A 19,423-nucleotide genomic window follows, 5' to 3' on the forward strand; every position below is an offset into this window, starting at 1 on the left:
TCCTTACGAAGTCTATGGCACTACATTCTCAGAATACAGCTGCAGAGTCACACAAGCTGTCCAAAAACAAAGTCTGTAAGGGGACAAGAGATCAACTACCAGAATCCAAGACCCAGTTGCCCCAGGCCTCAAAGCCACCCAAGCCTGCAAGTGAAAGGCCCCAGATCTACAAAGCAAATAAAATAACACACTCACAGCCCAACCTGCTGTACCTGCTCACCCTAAAATTTCATAAAAAACTGTGAAACACAAATCATAGCTCTGGGCTGGCAGAGTGGGTCAAGTAGTGGAGCACCTGCCTAGCAAACGTGAGGCCCTGAGTTCAAACCCCAGTACTGACAAAACATAGCCCAGAGTCACAGGACCCAGCACCTATGGGCCATGCATTGCCTAGGAAACCAACTCTCTCCATCCCTGGGGGTGGGCGGCCACCTCCAGCCCTGTCCTTCATGTCTCCCCAGAGGCTCCTAGATCTTGGTTACCTGGTTCTTCCGGGACTGGTGGTGCGATGACCTCAGGTTCTGGGATGACGTCGGGGGGCGGTGGGGGTGGGGCGGGTGGAGCTTTGACAGGGGTTGTGGACTCCGGGGTCTCAAATGCTTCTTCAGAATCAGAACTCCTAAGGAGAAAGGAGAGAAGCACAGATTAGGCAGGCCCAGGGGTGATTTTCTGAGGAGCGTGTGGCCTTCTGACCCTGGGACTAGTGGATTCGGGCTTGCTGCTCAGTTCAACTATTAGGAAGAGATGAAAGGAAAGTCACATGTAGCATGATTCCCAGTACATATTATTACTACCCATCACTGTGCCCCAATGATGGATGTAGTCTTTGAACTTAGTCCTCCTCAAAACACATATGTCTCACTTCACTGGCAAAACCCAGTGAGCTTCAGCAGCCACTATTTGGCACTGATTCTGTCTAACAGATACAGAGACAGTCTTCATGCCCAAAGCTGTGGTTCCCACCCACCCCTAGAATCCCCATCTTAAAAACTCAATCTTTGTTCACCCTCTTCCCTTCCCTCCCCATCATTCTCTCTACTTCCCTGCCTTCCCAGCACTTCTTAGATCATCTAATTGTGTTTATCTTTCTCCTCACTGGACTGAAAATGTCACTTGGGCACTGACCTTATTTATTATTGTGTCATCTCCAATCCTAAAGCAGGGGGAGTGAAAGAGCACTTACCTATTGAGTGAATGAATGAAAGCCTAAAAGTCACAAGCCACCAATGGAGGGTGGACAGACTGAGCAAGTCCCTAGGATGGCTGTCCAACCCCAACAACATGGAGACAGCCCTGCCAAAAGATCTACTAGCAAGGAAGATTCTTCACCTGGAGTCCTCAGAGGGAAGCTCCCCTCAAAAACAAGGGAAGCCCATAGCCAAAGCCTGGCCTTGGGCTGAACAGAGCCCCACAGATGGCCTTCTTCCTCACCTGCCTCCATAAGCCTCTCATGTTAGGACAGAAGAAGGAGGTACCCCAGTCACTGAGCTGGCATGCTGCCTGCAGGCCGGATGGCAGCTGCTCATTGGTTCACAATGCCCCTTGGCCGAGGCCCAATTTCGCCTGTGAGGACAGCAGGTGTGGAAGAAGTACCATCAGGCCAGTTCCCATCTCAAAATAGTTTAAATAGACCCAGATACCAACTGATACATTCGCAAGGAGGAGGCTAACTATCAAGGAGGGGGGTACTTAGGATTGCAGATCAGCACAAACAGTGCCAACAGGTGAATCTGGTGAAGACAAATAACCAGAGGATGACGTGGCAGGTGGGATGGAACATGACACAACGGATGAACCTGGGCACAAGGGTGAACTCTGTGAACACTCACACTGCAGAATTCCCACTGTCAAAGGACCAGTGACCTCAGAAGAGGTCAGCTGTCAGCCAGCAAGCAGAGCACCAGGAATCAACCAATCCCTCCAGTATTCACCAGAACCAAAGAAAGGAGCCATTCTGTGAGATCCCTTTAGAAAATATAATCCCTATCAAAATTCCAAAGACATTCTGCACAGAAATAGAAAAAACATCGTGAAATACATATAGAAACACAAAAGACCTTGAATAGCCAAAGCATCACTGAAGGTATCAATACCCAACCTCAAACTATACACAGAGCCATAACAATAAAAACACCATGGCATTGGCACAAAAACAGGCAGGAAGATCAATGGATCAGACTAGAAAGATCCAGACATAAACCCATGTGTCTGTATCCAGTATCTTTGATAAAAGAGCCCAAAACTTTACACGATGGAGAAAAGATACCCTCTTCAACAAATGCTGCTGGGAAAACTGGATAGCCACATGCAGAAGACTGAAACTAGATCCCTGTCTTTCACCCTGTACCAAAATCAATTCAAAGTAGATCAAAGACCTTAATATAAGGCCTGAAACTTTGAAAAAACTCCAAGAAGCAGTAGGAAATACACTGGAACAGATAGGTATAGAGAAAACTTCCTAAACAGAACTCCAAAATGTCAGCATCTAAGAGAAACAATGAACAAATGGAACTGCATCAAACTAAAGAGCTTCTGCACAGCAAAGGAAACAGTCACCAGACTCAAGAGACAGCCCACAGAATGGGAGAAAATCTTTGCCAGCTACTCATCTGATAAGCGACTAATAACCAAAATCTACAGGGAACTCAAAAAAACTCACCCCCAAAGAATCAACACTCCAGTGAAGAAATGGGCAGATGAATTAAACAGAATTCTCAAAGGAAGAGGTACAAATGGCCAGTAAATACATGAAGAAGTGTTCAAGTTCCCCGGTTATAAAAGAGATACAAATCAAAACAACACAGATTTCATCTCACCCTAGTTAAAATGGCCAGAATCAAGGGGTAAAAACAACAAATGCTGGTGAGGATGTGGCAAAACAGGAACCCTATACCTGCTGGTAGGAATGCAAATTAGTATAACCACTATGGAAAGCAGTATGGAGATTCTTCAAAAAACTAGAGATAGAACTGTCATATGATCCAGTGATACCAATCCTGGGCATCTACACAAAAGAACATAAGACAGGATACGGTAGAGACACCTGTACACTGATGTTCACTGTAGCACTACTAGTAAAGAGCCAAGCTCTGGAAACAACCCAGATGCCCTACAACTGATGAATGGATCATGAAATTATGGTATATACACACAATGGAGTCTTAGTCACAAGGAATAATGACATGGGGTTTGAAGGTAAATGGATGCAGCTGGAGGACATCATGTTAAGTGAAGTTAGCCAGGATCGGAAACACAAAAGATGCATGTTTTCTCTCACATGTGGATGAGAGATCCAAAGATAAACATATACACAAAAACAAAAATGATCACATACAAACTCAGATGTAGAACATGTTTGTAACAGTGGAACTACTCTGTGGAACTCAGGGAAAGGAAAAGAGAAAGATAGAATATCAGTAATATCACATAGCATAAGATATGGAGGTAGAGGGTATAAGGAGTGTACGAAAAGCTGTTGAAAAATGGGTGGAAGGTAAAGGGGTAAGGGAGAATATTCGAAGGGATTAAACAGCCCAAAGTAAAGCACACCCACAGAGGGCATACATTGAGACACCTCTTTGAACGAAAACCAGGATAGTAAAATAGGCACAGTGTGTGTGTGTGTGTGTGTGTGTGTGTGTGTGTGTGTGTGTGTGTGTGTGTGTGTGTGTGTGGTGGGGGCATTAGTGAGAGAAGGGAGGGTGAAGGAAGGAGATTAAGGTTGATGGACTTCATGTACCTATACGAAACAGAACTAAAAAACCTCTTGCAATTGCTTTAAGTAGAGTGGGGAGGAGGCTGAGGGGGAGAGACGATAGGAGAAATATAAATAACGTGCAACATAAGTCTGATTGGAATTGTCACTTTAACCCCCCCCCCCGTATAATGAATATATCCTAACAAAAAAATTTATAATAAAAAAAAAAAGAAACCCTACACCAGTATTGCTCTTACAACTTATTGAGGGTGAATCATTTCATCAGTATCAAAGAGCCTCCCATTCCTGGCCCCTCAAGGACCTTGGCTCCTCCAACCAGCCACCAAGCCCTCCAGGGACCCAAAGAGATCAACAGAAACATGAGAGCTGCTTTTGATGGATACAATGAGTCAAATCTGGTTTAGCATTAAATTTTATGAGTAAATACTTAATGCATGCAAACACAATAGGAGAGACTGACTTTTTACACACACATTAATATTAAAGAGCTTAGCTTTTTTTTATGGGGAGAATTTAAGATCCACCCATACTTGAGATCTAGATAGGTTTTGCAGTCTATTTATAGTACAAAAAACACAAGGAGCCAGGAGCTGGTGGCTCACAGCTGTAATCCTAGCTACTTGGGAGGAAGAGATCAGGAGGATCAAGGTTCAAAGTCAGCCTGAGCAAATAGTTCACAAGACCCCATCTTGAAACTACCCAACACAAAAAAGGGTGGGTGGAGTGACTCAAGTGGTAGAGCACCTGCCTAGCAAGCATGAGGTTCTGAGTTCAAACCCCAGTACTGCCAAAAAAAATAATAAAAAACCCAAAACACCAAGGAGCAGGGCATCAGTAGTTCACACCTGTAATCCTAGCTTACTTGGGAGGCTGAAATTGGGAGGATCCTGGTTCCAGGTCAGCCAAGGTAAAAAAAAAAAAAAAAAAAGATTGTGAAACCCCCCCCCCATCTCGACGGAAAAAAGCTAGGCATGGTGGAGCACACCTGTTACCTCAGTGACATAGAAAGCATAAATAGGATTGCTGTCCAGGGCAAAAAGTGAGACCCTATATCCAAAATAACCAGCGTAAAAAGTGCTGGAGGTGTGGCTGAAGTGGAAGAACGCCTGCTTTGCAAGCACAAAGCCCTGAGTTCAAATTCCAGTACCACCAAACACCACTCCCCCCCACACACACACACTCACACACAGCAAGGTCACACAACTGAGCAGCAAAGAGGAATGAAGAGTTTGACTCACATTGCTGGGCCCAGCAGGTAGCTTTGGAATCCAGCATCCCTTCTCCCCCCTCCCAGCACCACACACATCAGGGAAAACATTGACAAGACACACTTGCCTCTTTACAGAGCTTCCTTGAGGGGATTCCCCACTGCTGCTCACCACTGACCACATCCACCGGGCCCATTCCACTGGGGACCACATCTGCCAGGAGCCAAAAGCCATGTCTTCTGAGGAACAGCCTCTGCCCCCCAAATTCCCACTTCTAATGCTGTTGCTGGTATCTCTGAGATCTAAATCTCTTTCACTGCCACCAAAAAAGTTATCTGTACCCCAGTCACAGATCCTGTGAGCTTGTCCAGTGTCCAGACACCCTAGCCTGCCCAATCAAGCTGAGACACAGAGAGAGTGACCAAGTTGCTTCTGCATCCCTAGGCACTGGCAGCTTGAGGCTCTGGAGCACAAAGGGTCCTCGTCTCTCTCAACATAAATGACAGGGAAGGCCGGATGCTCTGGGGTCCTAGCTGCTGAATTCCAATGAGGTCTCTGCTGCTGCAGCTGCCAGCCTGCACACCTGCTCAGAGGGACCGCCATTCACCCGAGGCAGTGTGCAAGGCAGTACGAGGGGTGGGCAGGGCAGTGTGCTTTCTTGCCTGTTTACTATGAAATGTTTCTGCATCAAAACACGAGGGGCCACCATGGACCAGCAGAATGGCATTCACTTCCAGTGCTGCTGGCCTTGTTTTCAGGTTTCCACGCCCTCTCCCGGGAGCAGAGAGCAAGGTAATCAGAGGAGGCGGATGGCAGCTTGTTTAATTAGTTCTCTTTTCCCTATTCAGTTTCCCAAAGACTTGGAAACATTTCCAAGAGCAAGCATTTCTGCAGTCCACCCACAAAGAGTCTGTACATAAAAATAAAGCAGCATTTTGGAGTCCCAATGCTTAACAGCAATTGCCATCGGCTGTTGGAAATTTTTTTTTTTGTCTACTAGAAGAAACTAAAGTACAATAAATTATTCTAAGGCTCCACGCTATTTAAAAGTGAAAAAAAGAGAAAAAACTAATTTGCCACAAATATGTAATCGGAAAGAGAAGTGTTGTCACTACAATCTGCTAAAACTTCTCCAAATTTCAGGAAAATATATTTGCCAGGATGTACATATGCTATGTTCAATATGTAAGTAAATGCAGGAATACAATAAAATAAAATATCTGTATTTCTAAGGTATAAACAGAAAGTGCTTAATGGCTGGAGAGGAAATCATGGCAGCAGTAATTCTGACATGAAAAGCATAACAGATACTTCGATGCTTAACAATGTGTCTGTGTCGGGTAGCAGACTGTGCCCACTTGTACACTTTTCTATAATCTCTAAGACGACCCACCCTGCCTGCTGGACAACAGTTCCATTTTACAGATGAGGCCACTATGGCTCAGGGAGGCACATTTACTACACCCAAGGCCATGTAATTAGTTAACCACAGGCGCCAGGGCTCACACCCAGAACTGTCTGCCATGAGATCTGGGTCCTTTTCACTGCATCTGTGACTTCCCGACATTTTCAGCAAGTTCAACTCATAATATGTTCTTTTCTACAAAGTCTAGCATGGAGAACAATTAAGCTATTTGGATGAACTTGAAAACTTGACACTGGGGGTTGAGGATGCTAATGGTAATATTATGTCTGCTGATTTCTCTTCTGGTTGCAAAAACGGTAGCAAAACTGATAACATTCCGATGAGTAATTACAAACTGCCCATTTTGTAACAGCCTGTCCTGTGCTGACAGGATTTTCTTTAACAAGGCAGCCGAGGCAGGAGAGCCACCTAACTGCATAAACCAATTAATCTATTAGCACGATGTGGGTGACATCCAACGCCACAGTGTGGCGTGTGCAGACGGGAAGAAAGATGGAAATGAGTGTCTCCAAGCATGAACAGACTGTGCTAGCCATGGAAACCCAAACCTGCAGGGCCTCCCGGCTGTGTTAATACCGTTTAAAACCAGTTTTCAAGTATTTTCTTGGATTTTGGAGAATTTCTATAAAGCTCTAAGGTCCCACACCGCACACTCTGAAAACCTCTGCTCCCACACAATGCAGGATTCAGCCCCTCCAGTGACATGCTATGTCAAAACAGATTATGGAAACAGTCGAATGTGACAGTCAGGTAGCTGGAAAAAATATAGGGTTTATTTCCCTTTGTTTGTGACTTGGTTTTCACGTGTATGAATTACAACCACAAAATAGTGCAGCTAAGAGACACACATACACATAATACACACACATTTGTACTCATTAAACACTAAGGCATCTGAGCACATGAATTTGTGTGCATACAACTAAAACAAATGGGTATGTTTTAATAGGGAGCTATTATAAGTGTAGTTTTCCAACTGTAGTTTATAGAATTTGCCAACATGTCATTAAATGGTTACATTTTGCCCAAGTCTTACTGGAGACAATTCAAGAGCTTGGGACAGTAAATTGCAGAGACCACACAATCTTCCAACTTTGAAGCTAGAAGAAAAGTTAAAAGATCACATCCACTAGCAATATGCTTTTGAAAAAGGCAAGAAAACAGGCCCCAGAGAACTGAAGTGACTTACCTAAGGTCACCGACCCATTCTGGGAAGCCACAGCTAGTAACTCCATAGAACTGGATTTTATTATCACTGCCTCCAAGCAGGGCCTTTGCTCTGAGTACCATGCCCGCCCTGGAAATCTCAAGTCACCTATACTTAAATGCTACCTTAGTATTAAGAATTAGTTCTTAAGCATTGCTGGGGGGCGGATGAGGTGGGGGAGACACTTCCATGCATATCCTAGATCAATTCCTCAGAATGCCAGTTCCCATTTCCCAACAGTGAAGTGACCCAGGTCACCTACAGATGAGGGCTTCCCAAGACTTAAGCCCCACCCTCTGAGCTCTGAGCACAAAATCCTTGAGCTGCCTCAGATCAGCCTGAAGCTCCCCTTTCTACCTCCCACTCCTTTCCCCTTGAAGACCAAGGTAAAGGCTGCAGCTCTGCCCAAAAGCCTGCTTTGTGGCTCATTGGTCAGCATCAACCAGACCAAAAGACCATCTGCCATCCCTAAAGAGAGACAGAAACCTTCCAGAAACAAAACTGAGCTCTCAGCAGATCAGACAGTCTCATTCATCTGCATCTCATGTGAGTAGAGTTTGATGAATTTGTAAGTGGGTATTTTTGAAACTGCTGCATACTAGATTCTTTAGGCAACTTTAGACAACTTTAGGCAGCCTTGTCAACAAGCTGGACCAGTCAACACACACACACACACACACACACACACACACACACACACACACACATGGAGCAGTCCTCCTGTCTGAAGCAACATGGACAGACTGAAAGGGTCTTTCACTTTATGTTGCCCATCCTGGACACAGTGGAGTAGTTTTCTCTGACGTATCACTCCTCAGTGTAGAGGTAAAAGGAAAACATGGTTTCAACACAACCAAATGCTGACACCCATTTTGGGCGGTTGGGTGCCTGAGTAGCAGCCAGTCAGGAGCTTCTGAGAGCACAAAGTCAGTCATGGCAAGCCAAGCTGACAGACTTTTGCAGGATGACACCCATGATCATGTAGGGAAAAATCAAGGCAGGTAAGAGCGCATTTAGCTCAAGATTCCCAGCACTGGGAGCCTGTTGGGCTTATTTCAGGTGCATGTATTTGTCACTCAGTGCTATGCTGATCTGTCACAAGGGTTTAAAGGGCCAAGGCCATACAGCTGCTTCTAGGGTAGAGAAGTGTCCTGGCCAAGGGACAAAGAAAAGAGATCCCAGGTCCCACAGACCTGGTTACAGATGGTTCTAAATTGAACATAGCTTCATGAAACAAAACCTAGTTCTGGATAACTAAAGCAGAACAGAATTTATTATAAGGCTATGAAGGTCAAGGATTCTGATTTGGACAGAGGAATGTAGGCTCCTCAGTCCTCCCAACTATTTTTCAGATCTAACACTTTAAACTCCAGGGAGAGACCCATCTTGGGTCATATGTCCATGTCTTAGCTAGTAAAGGGCAGGAAGCCTTAATAAACAAGCAACCCAGTGGAACGGGGCAGACAGAGTTCCTCCAAAAGCAGTCAGAAGGTGGAATGGATGGCAGGGAGTCCGCACACAGAGTCCCTCACAAGTACATCACTCACGCGACAAGGGTCTGACAAGCCAGTTGAGCACCTGGGCCCCCAGACTGTTTTTCCAATTAATGGGATAACAGCAACTGTAAGGTTAAAGCCTCCCCTTAATGCTGCAGCTCTGATTCTGTCCTTGGTCTCCTGGCATTAGAAACTGGAGAATGTGATTTGTTAACCAGCTGGCCAGGTCTTCTATTTTAATTGGGCAAAGCTATTGAATTTGGCATGAAAGAGAATGTGAAGGCCACACAGAATGTGTCCTGGAAAGCGCAGGAGCTCTAAATCACTTGAGTTCAACCTCACCCTTTCTGAGGAGTGGATACAACTCAGCCTCCAGACACAGAGCAGTGTTCCAGAAGAGAGGAGGCTCAGTATGGCACAGGGCACATCCCACTTTTGACATTGGCTTAATTGTGACTACCCCAGGAGCTCCCAAAAGACAAGCAAGATTTTAGTGGCTGAGGACCACACTGGAGGAAACATGGAATGGCAGTGAACTGGCTCTCCAGCTCGCGATTCCAAAATCCATATCTGGATCCTGTTAGGCCTTCCTGAGAGAAGTCTTATTATGAATTGAGCCTTGGGAAAACCAAGGAAAAATGCACTCCAAATGCCTTTTATTTCTTTGCCTTTGCACACTGATGTTTTGGAAATCTCATCTTTGTAGCTGAGCTCCTTGCCTGAATAGCTGAAGTTGGAATCTTTAAAGTCAGATTCCATAAGAGTCTGACTGGAAATAATGTATTCCACGGGAAGAGAATGTACTACACTGAGTTCAGGAGTCATAAGAAGGAGCTCCCAGCAGGCAGTCGTTAAAATTCCTTCTCTTCTCTCCAGGGAGAAGGCAGTAATGCCTGACCTAGTCAGAAGCCATCCTCACCCACCTGAGACATGACTACGACTGTCCCCGCTCGGCCAACTCACACGCACAGAACTTGCACTAAAAGTTCTCCTCCATGTCTCTCATCCCAAAGCTCTTCCGGGTCCTCTCTGGAAACACACTTAGCCTTCTTCTATGCACTGATCTAACAGGTCCCGTATCTAGATTCAGAACCCGTATCAAATGAGAAGGAGAGGAGTGATGCACGTGGGCAGTATTTATAAAGGGTACATGATGGTTTGAACAACGAACGCACACTTTAAAACACGAAGGAAAGTAACGTAAAGCAGGTCCTGTCTGGGAGTGAGTACTAAGGGGGCAGGGGGGGAGGGTGGAGGTCAATGGAGAGGGTGAAAAAGGGCAATATGACTGATGTACTTTATATGAAAATAAAACAATGAAACTGTTGAAATTGTCTTAAGTGGGGGAAGGGAACGAGGGAGAATGATGGAGGACGTGAATGCAAGTAAAGCACATTATAACTGCATGTGGAAATGTCACAAGGAAACCCTCCTGTACAACTAATATATTCTAGTAAAAAATGTTTACAAAAGAATAGTACATGATGGATGAAACAGAAACTACAAAAGAGGAGGGAAGAACTCAAAAAGCAGTAATTCTAGGGCTTCCCCCAAACACCTGGCAAGTAACAGACCTGTCCCCACTGAGAGTGAGCAGGATGGGTTTCTATGTATAGTAAGGAGAGCCCTGCATTAGGTGCTGTGTAGGAAAAAAACTAAACAAAAAACGGCAAATTTAAGGAATGTATGTCTAACATGGGCTTACTCAGAATAAGATGATTATAAAGCACACCCAAGTGTACATAAATGCATGTGCATATTAGCATACATGTATTCTACGTACAGATAGAAATGTACACACATAGGCAGAATACATGCTGTTTTTGTAATTCAGAGAGGAAAGATTTAAACACAGGTACCGGTACAAGGGAGGATGCCAGGGGATCCCAGCAGGGAAAACCACCAGAGGCCTGCTGGGATTGCTCAGGAGTTCTTCCACATCCTGTCAGGTCCTGGTCATGACCAAAGGGACCCACCTGGGATCTGAACAGCTGGATTATGTTCAGGGCAACATGGTTCAAAGAAAAGGAACTAGCAAGGAGTGGAAAAACAAGGGGGTGAGCTGAGCATGGTGGTATACGCCTGTAATCCCAGCACTTGGGAGAATGAGGCAGGAGTATCAAACCTGGCGACACAGCAAGACCCTGTCTCGAAAAAAAAAATGCGTAATAGGGGTGACAAGAATGTGCTCCCTCTGCACAGGCTACTCCAAGCCCTTCTCTCAGGGGCACACTGGGGCCCTCTCCAGATGCTTTGTCAACCTTCACCATGCCACCACTCCTGTAATGGCTTGTGGTTCCAGGGAATGACCCAGACCTCTGGGGCTGGCCAAGTGATCTCTGCAGGAGAGTCAGGTGGCCCTGAATTCTCCTGTTCAATCCTGTCCTGGGCAAAGGATCCTGGGGAGGCAATGAGGATGACAGATCTCAGAAGACGCTCCCAAAGAGCAGCTGGGACCAATGAACCTGATTCCCAGCTCTTTCTGTCTAATGTGACCTCACCTACATGTGTCTCTCATGTTGAATCCGTCACTGCCTGTAAGGCCTCTGCATCTTGTGCACTTGCCTCCAGCCCTTCCCACTCCACATCCTCCCCTTAACTCTCTGAGTTCCTCCAGTTCTCTGTGGCCTTATCTCACTCACTTCCCCTAGTCAAAAGGAGGAAAGGCACATTCGTCCTACTGATGCAAATCCTGCACTTTGTGTCAATAATTACAGCTTTTTTTTTTTTTTTTGAAGCACTGGGGAATGAACACAGGGTCTCCTGCTTAGTTCTATTCCCAGCTTTTTTTTTTTTTTTTTTTGAGCTAGGTTGCCCAGGCTGGCCTTGATTTCTTAATCAAGTCCTCCTGGGTCACAGGGATTACAGACACGCACCACCATGCCCACCTGAAGCTCAGGTAGTCGCTTCTAACTTTCCTTTCAACTGATACTTCAAAGCCTTGCCAATTACTATGACTGACAGTAAGGGGAGGGGATTTGTGGGCTCCTGCTGCATGAGACAATAATATCCCTGCTGTTTCACCAGTGTGAACACACAAGTGAGGAGTCACTGTTTTTTAACCAACATGTCCACAACTCACTGTGCAATTTAGGTCCTGTTTTCAGTTGCCTCACACCTCCAGCTACCCACCCTGCCAAGGACAAATCAGCCCTGAACGAGGCTGTCAGAGACTCTGATGCTTTGCCCAGCTTGGAGAGAACATGCTTCCAGGACCAGCTTAGTTGTTATATTTCATTTATCTGAAAACTGGTCATTCTCAGGCCCTGCTCAGAAAGGAAGATCAGCAAATTTCCCCCTCAGCGATTCCCTGCTGATCTCAAAATACCTCTTGGCCTCCAGGAATGTCAATCACGAGTGCACACATCGAATCAAAATAAAACATCCAAACCTGCACTTGGAATGGAGTGGACAGTAAGCATAAGGGAAAAGCCCAACATTTACACAGTTTTGAAAGCTCAGTCTGCAAACAGGGCCTTTGTACAATAAAGAAGAAAGAACTTAAATCCTTTGTCCCTTTCCTTCCAACCTCTTTACAAGATAAAAAGGAAAAGAAGGGTTTATAAGCAGCGCACCACCTGCAGCTGCTCACACGCCTTGCTCAGGGAAACACACCTTCTTTTAAGGCACCATGCTGTGGAATGTTTCACACTGCTCTCTCACTCTCTCACACATAACACAGCAACGTCAGCTCAGTCTTTGACCCACTTATTACAAATTCTAAGAAGTCTAAATTAAAGGCACCTTCTTTGCCTACACTACATGAATTACATGATCCTGACAACTTGTAGAAGACAACACATGACGTCAATCAAATATAAAATTGAGCATCAACAGATCTGGTTCCAAATTCAAATTGTCAGACTGCCAGTAGCTCTGGGGCCTCAGTTTCCTCATCTGCACCATGGGTAGAAGAAGGTGGGGAGATGACAGGACCACACGTGGGGCCACTTTGGGAACTGCATTTATACCTGCAGAGTGTCTTGCACATTGCCAGGAATTTAGATGGTGTTCACTCACTCACACCAGTCCTTAATAGGTTAAAATTCTATCTCTGAAATTACTGCATCCTTACCCCAACATACCAGAGAACCCCACAGCACAGTCAGGCTCTATTTTCTCTAACTGGAACTGAGTACCAATGATTCACGAGTGTAAAGCACACACCTGAATCACACACACACACACACACACACACATACACATAGTTAAAATAGCTGTGGGTGAGGAACTGCAAAATTAAGCAGTAAATTTTCACTTGAATATTTACAGATTCCCAGCTGCCCTGAGAGGCTGGAACTGCAATCAGCCAGCCAGAAATGCTGATAAGTCTATCATGGGCTCAAGGAGAGGCTGGGGGTTCTCCTTCTTGCATTTCTAGCCCAGATATGGAAATCCCAGGGGCCAGTCACCACAGAACTGGGGCAGAAGGTTCAGGCAGTGGGAACCATGCAATGAAGTGCCCTGAGGTGGAAAAGCAGTGACCAAGGACAAGGAACGGCTTCAGGCCACTTGGGAGAACAAGGTGGAAGGGGAGGAGAAAACCTGCCAGGAGGCCTGAGAGGTGGGCAGTGATGACAATGGCCTGGGCCTTGTTGGGACACTTTGAGGAGTCAGGAAGCCACTGGAGGGCTTGACGCTGGGGAAAGACTCAGCTTGAGTTACAACAACACTTTGAGAAGCCCATCAGAAAGCTCTGCGAACAGTAGCAGGGACAGGAATGAACACAACGTGAGTCCAGAGGAAAGAGGGTGGAACTTGGGGTGGAAAGGGCAGGCAACAGCCAGATTTCAGACACACTGGGGAGGTTAAGGTGGCAAGTGTCAAGAGGGACAACGTGATCCCAGGTTATGCTTTTGAAAAGTTTTGGACAAATAAGCAATTATTTTTATTTGCATTATAATTGACATAGGGAAGAAAATTCCTTTCTCCCTCTCTCCCTCCCTCCCTCCCTCCTTCCTTTCTTTCTTTCTCTCTCTCTCTTTCTTTCTTTCTTCTCTCTCCCCTTTGTAGGACTGGGGTTTGAACTCAGAAGTTTGAACTCAGGGCTTCACTTGCAAAGCAGGCATGCTACCCCTTGAGCCATGCCTCCTGTCTATTTTGCTCTGATTATTTGGTGGGTGGGGGTCTCATGAACTATTTGCCTGGAAGGGTCTCAAATGTGATCCTCCCAATTTCAGCCTCCCAGGTAGCTAGGATTCCAATCGTGAGCCCAGTTAGAGATTCTGAATCTCTTACACACTGGTTGACTTAGTAGTGATGAAAACATCACAGCCATAATCAGTGGCTTAAATATGACAAAGCTGATAAGAAACACTGGATTTCAATTACATATAAGAAAGCTGCAGAACAGATGCAATTTCCCACATCAAACAAACATTGCTGTCTCAAGGCTAAGGGTTTTGTGGCAATAATCCAAATGAGTCTAAATAGACTCTCAGAGCTGACCTTCTGGCCAAAAAACTACTCAGTTGTTATGATAAAAAGAAATAAGGAATAAATCTGAAAGTAGTCACCTGGCTATTTCTCTCCATCATCATGCCTCTGAGCCCTGTGACTTATGAAGAGGCTCCAGCTTTCTCTCTTATGTTTATGACGAGAGGTCAAAGGCCAGCTCTGTACTTTGTGTTTTCAAATCTCTTACAAAGGCTCAACAGTCTTGATGTGCCCGCTATTTAAAAGTTAAGCTCGGGGCTCTCCAAGAATTTTAATGTAAGTTGAGTTAAATAATTAGAGGCTTATCTCTTTTTTCTTAATTCATTACAGAATGTGTTGATTGATCAAAAGAAACAAGAAAGGGACTCAGGTGGGAGAAATGGGAGGCAAGAAATGGGAGGCTCATGGTTTGAGGTCAGCACAGGCCCAAAAAAAAAAGCAAGATGCTATCATAAGAAACAAGCTAAGCATGGTGGGACATGTCTGTAATCTCAGCTACTTGGGAGGTGGAGATAGAAGGATCACTGTCTGAGGCTGGCCTAGGCAAAAGCTGACCCTATCTGAAAAACAAATCAAAACAAAAAAGGTTGCTCAAGCAGTAGAGCACAGCATGAGGCCTAGAACTCAAAGCCTGGTACCCGCCCTCTCAAAAAAAGAGTAAGAAAGAATAGTACCTGCTCTAACATGAATGCAGAAGCTGACAAATTTGGCCCCCAAAATAAAATGGCAAAGCTCTTACCCTTAATTTCCACATCACTCTGCTTCAAATGCCAGCACTAAGGTGCTGCATTTTCAGGACTTAGCTGGTAAGGATGAACAGGCCTTATCCTGTATCCACGCCACGGTCCTAACGACCTCCACCCAACAGGCAGTCGAAGCCCAGAAACTTAGGTCAGTGGAAGCTGCATTATAAAGACAGCAGTGATGGTGGGGGATGTGAGAAAGCAAAAATGCCCAGATACCAAAAATAATCAGAAACTTCTTAAATACCATTTCAGGAGTGAGGCTCCCAAACCCTCTACTTCCTCCTTTGACATTTTGTCACCCCAGGACAGGGCAGAAAAGAGGGACAGGTATGTGAGTCCCAGGTCAGAAACACTTGACTCTCCACCCTTAACGGTTGCTGGTAGGAGGGCTGCTTGTAGGAGGGAACATGGCTGTGGTCTGAATTTTTTCACTCTCCCAAATTTGTACACTGAAATCCTAAGCTCTGAGAAGATGGGATTTGGGTGGAGCTTTTGAGGGGTGATGAGGATATAAGGGATATTTATGTCCTTAGAAACGACCTTCACTCCTGCCACCACTGTATGAAGGTACCATCTATGACCCAGCAAGGGAGCCCTCACCACACCAAATCTGGCTTGGACCTCCAGCCTAATTCAGGACTATGAGAAGTAACTTTCTGTTGTTTATAAGCCTCTCAGTTTGTGCTATTTTCTTATAGCAGCCCAACAGACTAAGATAGATGTCCACAGGTGAGCTCTACACCCCATTGTTCTACACCAGATATGCCCACCTTAGATTCTCGTAGACTTGCTTCCTGACACTGGGCCCATGGGGGTTCCCCAAGACATGAGAGGGTGCTCCTTTGCTTCCTTGGGGAATGTGGGTTACCCCAGGGCCTGAAGCTTCCATCAGTGACCATGGCAGCTCTGGAAGGACCATGCCCAAGTCTGTCCTCTAGACCTCTCTACCCCACATTCCCGACTTCCCCATGATGTGCATGCCTGCCCAGGTCATCCAGTACCTCAGGCCTTATCTCCTCTTCCCCTCTGTTCTCCTGCTGCTTACAGCCTTCCACCCCCAGAGGCTACTCCCTGGGCTACCTCTGCAGTTTTAAAAGACCCTGTACACTTCACCACCTTGTCCTTCCCCACTGCAGGTGCTCTTCTCTCTGTTCTGCTCCTTCTAAAAAGAGAGTGCTCTCTCTGAAATGTTGGGACCCAGCTGTTCCCTTGCTACCTTGTGTAAGTCATCTCATCCACATCTGGCTTTCTAGGGCCACACCAACCCTCTCTACATGGCTATCCACAAGACCACACATTTCTCAGAGGGAAAAATATCTGTTTACATGGAGCATGAAGTAACACATTGTTGCACTTCCTCCTAAGCTGGGATGAGCTGGGAGCATGGCATAGGTCCCCAAGTCCCCTATAGCCTGCCCCACACCTCCCTGTTGGGCAGCCTCTTACAACCCAACCGTGGTCCCTAGAAGGCAGATTTCATCTTTTATTAACCAGGGAGGACCTCAAGAGAGAAGAAGGTCAGCTTCCAAACAATCCTAAAAGAAATGGCAGTTCTCAATTCTAAGAGTAAGAGCCAGGCTGTCCAATCTCCTTTGTCACAAATGTGGGAAGTGCCAAATAGGGGAGGTCTGAAGGACCACTGGGCCACACTGAGCAAGATAAGGAAACAAAGGTGGGCTCTTTTCTCCCCCTTTTTAAATTTTGAACACAAACCTAAATCAGGTCCTATGACTTCCCTTTTAACTCCCACCATTATCCAAGCTTTGTCCCCTGCCATTTCCTCTTGGCCCACCCCCACTCCCATTTCCTATGTAACCAGTGCCCAAGTTAAGCCCAACACTGCCTCCCCTATGCCAGCCCTCCAGGCCCCTCAAAGGTCCTGTCCTCGCTCCCTCTGTCTAGAGCACACCTTCAGCCCAGCAGAGTCCTTTGGAGACTCTGCGGAAATGTCACTTCCTTAGTGCGGCCCTCCCATCCTACTCTCTTCATTTCTTAGACCTTATGAATGCCGTCTCCCTGATGCCTACAACCCACATGCACAGTGCAAGTATGTGACACCCACATCTCCCAGGAGACCACGACCTTCCCGCGGGCCAGGCTGTGCTCCCCATCAGTCCAGGTGCACAGGACCTGGCTTCAATTTTTTCATCTGTATCCAGGCCTTTTCTATCTCACTTGACTACTCCAATTTCATCTCCCAGCATTTTTTACCAATAATGTGACATCTGAGTACGGTAGTGAGACTTTTCAGGGCCCCTGAGAAGCCATCTCCAGGAAAGCCTGCACCCAGAAACAGTACCTTTCATTCCCTCCACCTGCATTCCCCACAGTTAAGTCCAGAATCTTAGAAGGCATGGTCACATTTGGAGGAGACAGGAGGAAACACACATAGGAAATGACAGTCATAGCAATTTGGGCCTATAGTCTGGGAAATGGAGTATGTAAATCTAGGAGAGAGTGAGGGAGAGGAGCACCAAGAACAGAACCTGCAGCCAGAAAGAAACCCAGTCTGTGCAGGCTGCTTTTTGGAGCTTAGCGCCAATCCTTTCTACCTCCTGGGCATTAAGGGGTTTCTTTTTGTTATACACAGCTCAGAAGAGCTTATCCCTCCCACAATCTATCAGCAATTCAGTGTTTTTCTTCACCAGCCATCATGCTACATTAAAAAAAAATTTAAAGAAACTGTAGAAGCTAAAGTAGTTAAACTCATAAAAGCAGAGATAGATGTGGCTACCAAGGGCTGAGGAAGGGAGGAGGATGGAGAGATACTGTTGAAATGGTACAAAATCTCAGTTAAGACATGAGGACAGTCAAGAGAACTGTTGTACAATTTGGTGACTGCTGTCAGTAACTGTGGAGCACACCTGCTCTCCTTACCTGGAGCTGGTCCTGCTGACCCCAGAACCAGGCAGACAGGCTCCAGGAATACTGGTGGAAACCACTATGGCCACAATGCTCCTAACCCTGCCCCTTGGCCTCTCAGTCACTTCCCTCAAGCTTTGTGCTGGCACCTGAAGATGCTCATTCCAAGTACCAAAACCTGGCAGGTGCTCCAGGAGCAGCAGGTCTCCCATAGACCCATAGTTCACGCAGGAAACGAAAGCTGGACTGTTGAAGGGCACTGATACACCAAGCCAAGGCCTGGGACCTGGAACAGGCTGCCTTCTGGGGGGTCCCTACCTCCCAACTGAGCTCCAGGTAGGGTCCTCTGCACATAGCACAGAAGCTGTCAGCTCAGAAGCACAACAGCAACTGGAAGCCTGTTAAAGGGGCCGGGAGGTCACAGACAGGATAAGGTGACCCCAGGAGGCCTTGGGAAAGTCAGCTGAGGTGGATCAAAGGTGATTCCAGATACCATGATGCTTGAGTGCTTGGGTTCCTTTGGGGGGTGGTGGAGATAATTTTTGTAAAGCCATCCTGGCAATTACCTCCAAAGGAACCCCACCTATCAGCCACAAGACACATTATCTCTTTAATTTAGTTTGCATTTTATTTCTATTTGCAACAGAAGGTGCACAACCAGGGACATAGCCAAATCCCATCCATGATTTGTTCTTGTTTTTGTCTTTTGAAATTTTTATTTATTGACTTTTTTTTTTTTTTTTTGGTGAACTTGAGGCCTTGTTTTTGCTAATCAGGTACTCTACCACTTGAGCCATGCTCCCAGCCCAAAACCCATCTGTGAGAAAGGAAAAGTCTGGGTATAACTCTGTCCAGAAACACCCCAAAGACCAGAGCTCTTAGTCCATGACCTGTCCTGCTTTAGGCACACAAACTCCAACATTGGCCACTGGAATAAGTCAAAGCTCACTGGCTCCCCACACTTAGGCTGGAAGGGAAAGGGGCCCGGACCTCCCGCCTGCTCCTCCCCAGAAGCCTCTGCTCACCCTCTTGCACTTCTGCAAGAGATGGTCTGTGAATGATGAGCCTCACTCCCTCCACCAGTCCTACACCCCCAAGAAAGCATCTCAGGGCCACTTATAAAAGGAACTGAACAGTCAAAGATCCTCTCCTAAAAGAGTCTGTCAGGATCTACATGTGTGAGTTGTTTTCCCTAAAGTGAAGCCAGTCTCTCCCGCCTTCTTCCTGGAGGGAAAATGTTTCCAGACCACTCCTGGCGCCTCTCTTTAATGTAGAACAAGGAACAATTAACAACTTCCATTCCCCAGGGAATGCTCAGGGCAGA

At 46.1% G+C, this 19,423-nt stretch overlaps 1 protein-coding gene across 7 annotated transcripts in view; it reads right to left on the reverse strand.

Moving 5' to 3' along the window:
• Nucleotides 1-19,423, reverse strand: part of Tacc2 (transforming acidic coiled-coil containing protein 2) — a 194,902-nt gene that overhangs the window by 43,625 nt on the left and 131,854 nt on the right. For all 7 annotated transcript variants that reach the window (XM_074078162.1, XM_074078161.1, XM_020171766.2 and 4 more), the window contains one exon: nucleotides 483-619. In XM_074078162.1, the coding sequence (XP_073934263.1) occupies nucleotides 483-619 (137 nt within the window). The remainder of the gene's footprint in view (nucleotides 1-482; nucleotides 620-19,423) is intronic.

The sequence above is a fragment of the Castor canadensis genome, chromosome 7 (genome assembly GCF_047511655.1).
Source record: "Castor canadensis chromosome 7, mCasCan1.hap1v2, whole genome shotgun sequence".
Classification (NCBI taxonomy): Eukaryota; Metazoa; Chordata; class Mammalia; order Rodentia; family Castoridae; genus Castor; species Castor canadensis.